We start from the raw sequence: 10,000 nt of genomic DNA, 5'->3' as shown, positions 1-10,000 counted from the left end.
CATTTCAACATAAAATGGATGTGTAAAAAAAAAAAAAAAAATTTTTTTAAATTACAAAATCGATTTTAAATCGATAATCGATAATCGATTTTAAATCGAATCGTTGACCTCTGAATCGATTTCGAATCGAATCGTGAGGTGCCAAGAGATTCCCACCCCTAATTATTACCACCAATTGTCACTAACTTTATAATCATCATCATCATCAGCAGCAGCATTACCATCATCTTCATCAGCAACATCATCCTCACCATTATCACCTCCCTATTCATCATTTTCATCCACATTTTTAAAGTCATCATATGAATCACCTCTGTAACCATAGTAACTTGAGTCATCACCCCCTTTGCCATAGACACAATCACAATCATACTGACAATCATATTCATCATCATGGTCTCTTGACCTTGAAAAAGTTCCTCTCAAAATCATCATCACAATACACTCACACAAACACACTTACACAATCCCTATTTTCATCCAGTATAAAAGCAGAATTGATGCTGCACAGGGGGAAAGTTCCTTCCCATAAATGTGTGTGTGTGTGTGTGTGTGTGTATCTTCTAAAACTGGAAAAATTATAGTGGCACAGCCAGTTCCATCTCCTTCAATTTCTATGATTTGTGTGGGCACCATTTCCTAAGCATTTGTTTGAGTGTGTGTGTGTGTGTGTGTGTGTGTGTGTGTGTGTGTGTGTGTGTGTGTGTGTGTGTGTGTGTGTGTGTGTTTATTCAATTTAAAATCCCTTTTCAACAAAGCAATTCGTGTTGAGGTGCACACACAAACAGGCACACACTCACACAGGCACACACTCACACAGACAGGCTAACAAAAACACTCTAACAGACCCAAGTCAGAGACCAATACCTCCTTCCTTTCGGAGACACTAAGGCAATCAGAGGCAATAGTATTGGGAACAGCATGAAGTGGCTCTGCCAGGGTCACTTAGTGTGAGAGAGAATGTCTGCAGGTTTATGGGGGAAAATAAGGAGCTATGAGTGACTCTGTGTGTGAGTGTGTGTGTGTGTGTGTGTGTGTGTGTGCGTGTGTGTGCGTGTGTGTGCGTGTGTGTGCGTGTGTGTGCGTGTGTGTTTTCATGGTTTGAGGACAGGAGGAAGACCTCCAGCTTGAGAGCGTAAATTCGAATATGCTTGTGTTCTACAATTACAGTTGTTTGTGTGTGTGTGTGTGTGTGTGTGTGTGTGTGTGTGTGCGTGTGTAGGTAAGTACTAGAAATGGATTTTAAAATGGCTGTAAAGTGCAGGCAAATATAACAAGTGAATTTGTGTATGAATTTGTTCTATGATTTGTAGCTGTGTGTGAATGTGTTCTGGATTGAGTGTGTGTGTGCGTTTGTGAGAGAGAGAGAGAGAGAGAGAGAGTGTGTGTTTGTGTGTGTGGTACGATGTACAGCCGCGGAAAAAATTAAGAGACCACTTCAAAATTATCAGTTTCTCTGGTTTTACTATTTATTGGTATGTGTTAAAGTAAAATGTACATTTTAGTTTTATTCTATAACCTACTGGCAACATTCCTACCCAATTTCAAATAAAAATATTGTCATTTAGATCATTTATTTGCAGAAAAATGACAATTGGTCAAAATAGCAAAAATGATGCAGTGTCTTCAGATCTCGAATAATGCAAAGAAAACAAGCTCATATTCATTTTTAAACTACACAATACTAATGCTTACACTTAGGAAGAGTTCAGAAATCAATATTTGGTGGAATAACCTTGATTTAAAATCACAACTTTCATGTGTCTTGGCATGCTCTCCACCAGTCTTTCACATTGCCGTTGGGTGACTTTATGCTACTCCTGGCGCAAGAATTCAAGCAGCTCGGCTTCTTTTCATGGCTTGTGACCATCCATCTTCCTCTTGATCACATTTCAGAGGTTTTTTATGGGATTCAGGTCTCGCAATTGGGCTGGCCATGACAGGGTCCTGATCTGGTGGTACTCCATCCACACCTTTACTGGCCTGGCTGTGTGGCATGGAGCATTGCCCTGCTGGAAAAAACACTTCTCAGAGTTGGGGAACATTGTCAGAGCAAAAGGAAGCAAGTTTTTCTTCCGGGACAACGTTGTACTTTGCCTGGCTGAGGTTTGTAAAAGACCATAAGGATTGAAAAAGCAGACTGGAGGTTCTTCTCACAGTAGGTGCAAGACTCTCTGGCTTGTAGGCCTCTCCAGGTCTCCGTCTAACCATCAGACGACCATGTGTTTGGCAAAGCTGAAAATTGGACTCATCAGAGAAGACAAACTAGAAGACCCTCCAGTCCGCTTTTTTCAATCCTTATGGTCTTTTACAAACCTCAGCCAGGCAAAGTACAACGTTGTCCCGGAAGAAAAACTTGCTTCCTTTAGCTCTGACAATGTTCCCCAACTCTGAGAAATGTTTTTTCCAGCAGGGCAATGCTCCATGCCACACAGCCAGGCCAGTAAAGGTGTGGATGGAGTACCACCAGATCAGGACCCTGTCATGGCCAGCCCAATTTTGAGACCTGAATCCCATAAAAAACCTCTGAAATGTGATCAAGAGGAAGATGGATGGTCACAAGCCATGAAAAGAAGCCGAGCTGCTTGAATTCTTGCGCCAGGAGTAGCATAAAGTCACCCAACGGCAATGTGAAAGACTGGTGGAGAGCATGCCAAGACACATGAAAGTTGTGATTTTAAATCAAGGTTATTCCACCAAATATTGATTTCTGAACTCTTCCTAAGTGTAAGCATTAGTATTGTGTAGTTTAAAAATGAATATGAGCTTGTTTTCTTTGCATTATTCGAGATCTGAAGACACTGCATCTTTTTTGCTATTTTGACCAATTGTCATTTTTCTGCAAATAAATGATCTAAATGACAATATTTTTATTTGAAATTTGGTAGGAATGTTGCCAGTAGGTTATAGAACAAAACAAAAATGTACATTTTACTTTAACACATACCAATAAATAGTAAAACCAGAGAAACTGATAATTTTGAAGTGGTCTCTTAATTTTTTCCGCGGCTGTATGTGTGTGTACACTTACATCAGGTTTGGAGTGTTGGAAGATCTTAAGGGGCAGTGTGAGGTCATCTGTGGCAAGTGACACCAGGTACTCCCTCAGAAGGGCGGCGGCCAGACCCTCTGATCCCTCTCCTGCCCCACCCTCGACTCCGCCCTCTTTCTCACAGCGCTGCAAGAAGGGAACCATCCACTGGAAACAGTTCCGTACATACCTCTGCTCAGACGACTGAGAAAGAGAGAGAGAGATAGAGAGATAAAGAAAGAAAGAAAGAAAGAAAGAAAGACATATTTTACTCCATACTACACCAATAACACGTAACATTAACCTTTAGAGCAAGTACTATAGATCATATTGAATGCACAATGCTTATGCAATGATATAATATGAAAGACCCCATCACAAAAACACATTCGTCCAACTTCACACAAACCCCCCAAAGACACACACACACACACACACACACACACACACACACACACACCCCAGACAGCAGCAAAAGAGGAGGGGCGATGGAGAGAAGATGTTGTCTTTTTATTAATTCATAGTGCACATTGCTTTGATAACACAAGAATTCTTGTCATGTCAATAAAGCTTTGAAATTGAAAGAGAGAGTGAGTGAGGAAGATAAGTGGAAATGAGTGGGAGGGAATGAGAGAGAGATAGAGAGAGAGAGAGAGAGAGGGATATAAAGAGGTATAAGGAAATAAATAGAAATATGCAAAGGGAGTGAAATAGAGGGTGAGAGAAAGCGAGAGAAAGAGAGAGAGGGAGAGAGGACAAAGACGGAAAGAGACGGAAAGAATGAGGAGCTGAGCGGGAGGCAGACTGCCCTCTGTTTAACAACTTTGCTTGATTGAAATCGATAAGGTTTATTTCACGCTAGCTGTAGCCCCGGGGTCGTCATTCACATCTTAAGACTCTTTCTAATCTGAGCCTCCAGCCGCCACTGTACCCGCACGCAGCAGAAGCATGCTCCGGAACCGGCTACACCAACGCACCATGAGGTTAGAGGAAGGTGAACACCAAGACATCACAGTAGAAGGAGATATGGTTTGTAGTAGCAGCGGCACCACAAACAAACACAAGAGCACGGTTTATTTCATCAAGCTCATGCACGTTTGACAATCAATCATCCAGTTCAATAATCAGCTAATGAACTCATCTATAAGAACACTAGAGGTGTGAGTCATCACTCAAGATTTGATTTCGATTACGATTCAAAGGGATTCGATTATAAAACGATTCTCTGTATACACTGCCATTTGTGCTTATATTCATAAATACAAGCACTCTATTTTACCTTGCTTTTACCTTTCTATTTTTTTAAAAACAGCTGTATAATGATGTTATAAGTGTATTCACATTACATAGGGCAATGAGCTGTGCGTTAATGCGTGTATTGGAATGACAGTTCGCAAATAGTGCAACATCAAAGGGAGGAGTCAAGAAGAATTGTTATTCCGTGTGACCGGTGAAATGGCATATTAATTTGCTAGTCAAATTATTAATATCAACAGGAATTTTGACATGGTGTGATGACAAGCCACGGATCATTTATTTGGTCCAACAGGCATCAGTGCATGTAATAAAGATATTGAAATGTATTTAATCATTTCAAGATAATTTAATTAATAGTCATGATTAATTGATTAAAAACCCACAGTTCAAACTGAAGTGTACTCATTGCTGTGGTCTTCACATTTTTTAACATATAGCCTATGGGCCTACATAAAAATGCATGAACGCAAGCTGCATACGACTATAGGGAAATTATTTATGGACAATATAGTGGAAAGGTAAGTGAAACAGGTTAGTAGGGGATGGGTAGCCTAATAGCTTTGGCTGGGGGGGGATTCCGTTACTGCTTATGAGGTGGAGAAAAGAACGAGCTATGTATCCGCTTATCGATAAACCAGAAACATCAAGAAACATAGGTAACATTTCTTATCCAAAGAGAAATAGATACATCAAAATGGTGAAACCAAGCAATGACTCAAATACTATTCGAAACTACAAGTTGACTTGTTACGGCATCTACCTTGATTCATTTAAATTAATTGAAAACCAAGACGCAAGATACATTTCAATGAAGGAATTGGCAGACCGCCTTCCTCAAGACCATTTCCATGCAATGCCTACCTTATTGATCAAACAAAAGATGTATCGAAGGGGATTCGGTCTGTATGCGTGTTAGAAATAATCAATGAATGTGCCCTATTAATCTAAATGGCTTTACACAGTGCCCTTCTTTGTTGTGCGTAAGAACCCACGTTGGGTATATATCCAATTAGCCCTACATATTTTTTAGCCTACCGCATTGTGAATGCAACCCATTTAAACAGTAGTTCTCAAACTTTTGCAAACCGGGTCTGCACAAACTGTTCTTCTGTACTTGGGAAACTTATGACATGACATATGTCAGTGGGTGTGTCTTTTATTTAGAGTTGCTTGGTGTCCAATTGTCGCTTTAGTTTGTAGGGTGACATGCTGTCATTATCAAATACCTCCACACAAATTTCACACCATGAATGTGGTTCAGAAAAACCAAAATGCAAATAACTCTTGTCGTATTTTTGTGGTGTTTTTTTTTTTTTTTTTTGGGGGGGGGGGGGACTGGCAAGTGAAGGCAGCTCTGTTCTTGATGATCCATACTTGAAAGTGAAGATTTTGGTTGATCTGTTAGGAGTGCATGTGCTAGTGTTATATACAGTATATGATAAAGGCACGAGGCTATTTCTCAGTAGGCTATTCGTAGGATGGTAGCATTTTCAACTCTAAGGTGGTAGCACCGCAAATACAACAAACCAGAGCAGGTGGGAAACCGCAATAACGATTAGCGCAGAAATCAGTAAATCACTTTTTATGTTCACTGCACAACATAATGTACTACACCCCCCGGATGTGGCATATCTTCAGGTGGCATCCCTACAAGAACAAGCTCCACCACATTAATCGCTGGCTGGAGGACACAAGAGGGTTATGATCTGCAGTGGCGGACCTAGTCATTTGGGGGCCTAAGGCGAAAACATAGCCAGGGGCCCTCTTCATCCGTCCTTTTAATGCAAAAAAAAAAGGGCCACCTCAAAGCAGGGGCGGACTGGGGGGAAAAAGTGGCCCGGGAGTTGTCTGTCAGAGCGGCCCACTTAATATACGGCGCGTTGCCCGCTCAATGTATGCAAAATACCCATACACTTAACATAATTTTGGATGATTACAAAGAAATAACATTATATATGTTTTTTAATAACATTTGGATCCACAAATGTGCCTGGATGGACACATGGAATAAAATGATACTGGCTATTGTAACACTCCAAGGTAGGTATAGTTTGCTAGATGAATATGCTTAACTCTGGGCTAGTATCAGATGGTTAGGCCTATATGTATAACTATAGAGCCTTTAGGAATAAATGTCAGCAGAGAAAGAGTACACAATTTTTGTAGGCTGATTAACTCATACAGCAATACCTTTTTGTATAGTAGATGGCAGCACACAATCAAAATATTTCCCCTCTACATAGCTACAGTAGCTAGTTATATGGAAGAAAGTTGCATTCAGGAGCCTTCATAAGCAAACATGACTTGGCTCCACATTAAATTATCCCACTTTTTCATTATCCACATGTCTCAAATGTTGTATGATGCAACATAGCTTTACAGGACACATAAAATATGTCCAGTAACAACGTAAAGAAGGGGGCAACATATAAGTCAAAACCAACTATATTTATTGACTGATCTCGAAAGTATTGGCTTACAAAAGCTAACTAAGTCTTCACAATGAAAATAACTCAGTGTTAGGGCAAAAAGCGAACATTCACACTGTACAACCTATGAAAAGTGACAGTGGTAGCCTACAAATAAAGAAATACAGACCGCGTTAGCCACTTCACAGCGTGCTAGCCATGATTTTCTTTCGTTCCAATTGTTGGATGTAGGGTTCCACCCTTTGTAGAAACCTGTTGAATCGATACATTTGGTGTAGGAAGTCCTAATTGTTTTGTTGTCAATTTATCTTAATTAGTACGCCGACAGAGAAAAAAAATCTCCTTTTCCTGAAAGCAGTTCGTCGCCACAATCGCCGCCACTGGTTTGAACTTTGTTGTAGAAATGAACAGAACAGAACATACGATAGGGTGTAAACATCAGTGGTAATGGTAGTGTTGCATGCTGGGTGTGTGATTATGTGTGTAGGGGTGTTAAAGGTGTCTACGAGCGAGACACGCAAGTATTAGGCTAGAGTGATTAACATTTAATAACAAATAAACATAGTAAGACTGACGGAGGAGATTAGAAAATAGTAAGAAAATAGTAACCATGAGTGTGAATACAGGTCACTAGGAGTAGTATAAACAACAGACAGTGATTCCCGTTGGTTATCATTAGAGGTATATAAAATATTCGTTGAAGCAAGGAAAACTGTCGCAACCGACGATATCTGCGGGAGGGCCGGTTGGATATAGACTTGGGCCGGCCCATCGGTGCCTGGGTGGGCAATTTATCGTGGGCTTTCTGCTGGGTGAGGGCCTAAGGCAGTTGCCTAGTTCGCCTCAATGGTAGGTCCGCCACTGATGATCTGTATAAACCAGCAGTGGTGCACCTTGAAACATATACAGTACATCAAAGTGCCACAAGGCAAGAATAAGTGCCAAAGCTTATTTTTCAATGGTTGAATAGTGCTTTTGGTGGACATCAAATTTCTTTGAAAAATTGTACAGAGGATGTTCCACCCCATGAATATCATCCTGCAGCAATACAGCTCCAGCACCCACATCACTAGCATCCACAGCCCATTAAGAGGGCTTGTTTAAAATCTGGAGCTGCAAGCACAGGGGCATAACTAAACAATCGACTTTCAAAACCATTTAGGCACTTCTCATTTCAGATAAGAGGATAAAACCTTTGGATTCAGTACATGTAGTAAAGGAGCAGCAATGGTGGCACAATTACAGCAAAAGCTCCTACAGTAGCCAATCATTCCAAGGAACCTCTAAAAGTAACACTATGCAACAATTTGACACTTTTTGAGGTATGGTTTTATAGGCAACTAGTTTAGGTACCATCCTCAAATACATTTTGATAGCACATGGCCACGTGAAGGACAGATAAACACCTGTGTCTTCCCCACTAACCAGCCAGGATATGCCCTATGTAGTTCTGTGTAACGGGCTGGTACAACCTGCAAAAATCAGGAAAAGCATTCACACGCATGACATTGGCAGCTTAACTGCCAAAAGACACCAGTAAGTGTGTTGGTAAGCTTTTATCAGTGTCAGCCGGGCTGTTGGTGGTGTTTGAAAGGTTTTTGCATGCCTTTAAGGTAGATAGCTTACTAGTTTTGGAACAGAACTTCGTATTGCTGCTTTAAGTTCTCTGCATGAAGTAGCAAAGAGCTCTTCAGCATCAATTGGCCTAACAAGACCACAACCAACATACTTTGCCCAAGTATGTGTCTGTGGCTTGACCAAACTCAAACTTAAAAAGATTTAAAGTCAGAGTTCGGCACCAAGTCGCCTGATTATCTCCTCAAGCTGAGCAGCATGCTGGGACCTCTGTAAATAACCAAGTCGTCCAGATAAGCTTTGCAACCTGCAATGCCCATCAAGACTCGATTAACCAGCCACTGAAAAGTAGCTGGGGAATTCTGCATGCCAATTGCCATTACTCTGTACCAGTAAAAGTCATCTGGGGTGACAAAGGCAGAGATTTCAGAAGCCCGTTGTGTTAGTGGCATCATTGTGACATCATTCTGTTACTATGCATCATATGTCTGGAATGAACTCCAAAACACATTACATTTAGAGACACTTCCTTCTGTCAATATTTTTAAAAATCTTTTGAAGTCAGCTTTTACAGAGCATTGCCATTGCTTTTAAATATGTGTTCACTTCTTTAATTATTTTATTGCCATTTAGTTAGGATTCACATGTACATTATCCGGTCTTCTGCAGTGTTTCTCTTTAGTTGTCCTTGATGGTACTATCAATTGTGTTAGTGAGAATTGTCTAGTTTTTCTATGTGATTCTGTACTTTGTTTTCTGTCTGTGGTCCTGTTAGTTTTGTCCTCTGTCCTTGTATTTTCTGTTAATGTTTTCACTTGCTGCCTGCCACTCTTGGCCAGGACTCCCTGGAAGAAGAGCCATTGTGGCTCAATGGGACTTTTCCTGGTAAAACAAGGGTTAAATAATAATAATTAAAAAAAACCTTTCAGAAGGTTCCTTTTGGTTACAAAAACCGCTGAGCCAAGCTGATCAATACAAGCTGATCAATACAAACATCTAGACAAGGAAGAGGAAAGGAGCCAGGCATGGTTATGGCATTTACAGTTGTCCGTGCAAAAACGCACCGAGCCATCAGACTTGCCTGCAAGCTCCAGGAACTAGAGCTAGGCTCAGCAAAACTACATCCACGAATGTAAGTCACCTCTACACGTCACAGCCAGCACTTAAAAGGGTTTACTCTGTGTGGATGTTGCGGAGTTACATCACCCACATCAATTTCATGATGAAGCACATTGGTGCAGATTGTTACCACATAGAAGAGATCTAGATGTCGCTCAATTATCTGAATAATAGCGGATCGCTAGTAAGACAGATTAGTCTCCAAATTAGCCAAGATCTTAGAGTTTGGCAACCTAGCCTTAGACATATCTGCTGAGCGGGCAAACTCCATATCAGCTGGTCATGCTGGTTCAACGGAACCATCTTCAAGCAAAGAGGGAGAAATCAGCATTGCTACGGACTTCACCATGTGTTATCTGTACATTTCTGTAAACTTTTCATTTATAATTGCAATTGCATATCACAGTGAAAAGGATTTGAGTTATTTAAATCCATTATTCTGGCATGCACAATATTTAATTACGCTGTTTGTTTTTGTTTTTCCTGCATCGATGCAGAATCTTTCATGTTAGCGATACGATGCATTGATACAATGATTATTTTCCTAATATAAAGATCATATAACATTTATGACAACAGTACATGGCAT

The 10,000-nt window shown here is 40.6% G+C and overlaps 1 protein-coding gene across 1 annotated transcript in view; it reads right to left on the bottom strand.

Moving 5' to 3' along the window:
• Positions 1-10,000, bottom strand: part of nbas (NBAS subunit of NRZ tethering complex) — a gene marked incomplete at both ends in the record, with an annotated part of 156,630 nt that overhangs the window by 108,797 nt on the left and 37,833 nt on the right. The window contains 1 exon segment of the mRNA XM_080857545.1: positions 3,032-3,235. Within this exon segment, the coding sequence (XP_080713671.1) occupies positions 3,032-3,235 (204 nt within the window).

The sequence above is a fragment of the Sprattus sprattus genome, assembly GCF_963457725.1.
Source record: "Sprattus sprattus genome assembly, chromosome: 2".
NCBI lineage: Eukaryota > Metazoa > Chordata > Actinopteri > Clupeiformes > Clupeidae > Sprattus > Sprattus sprattus.
This window is presented reverse-complemented; position numbering and strand designations above follow the sequence as displayed.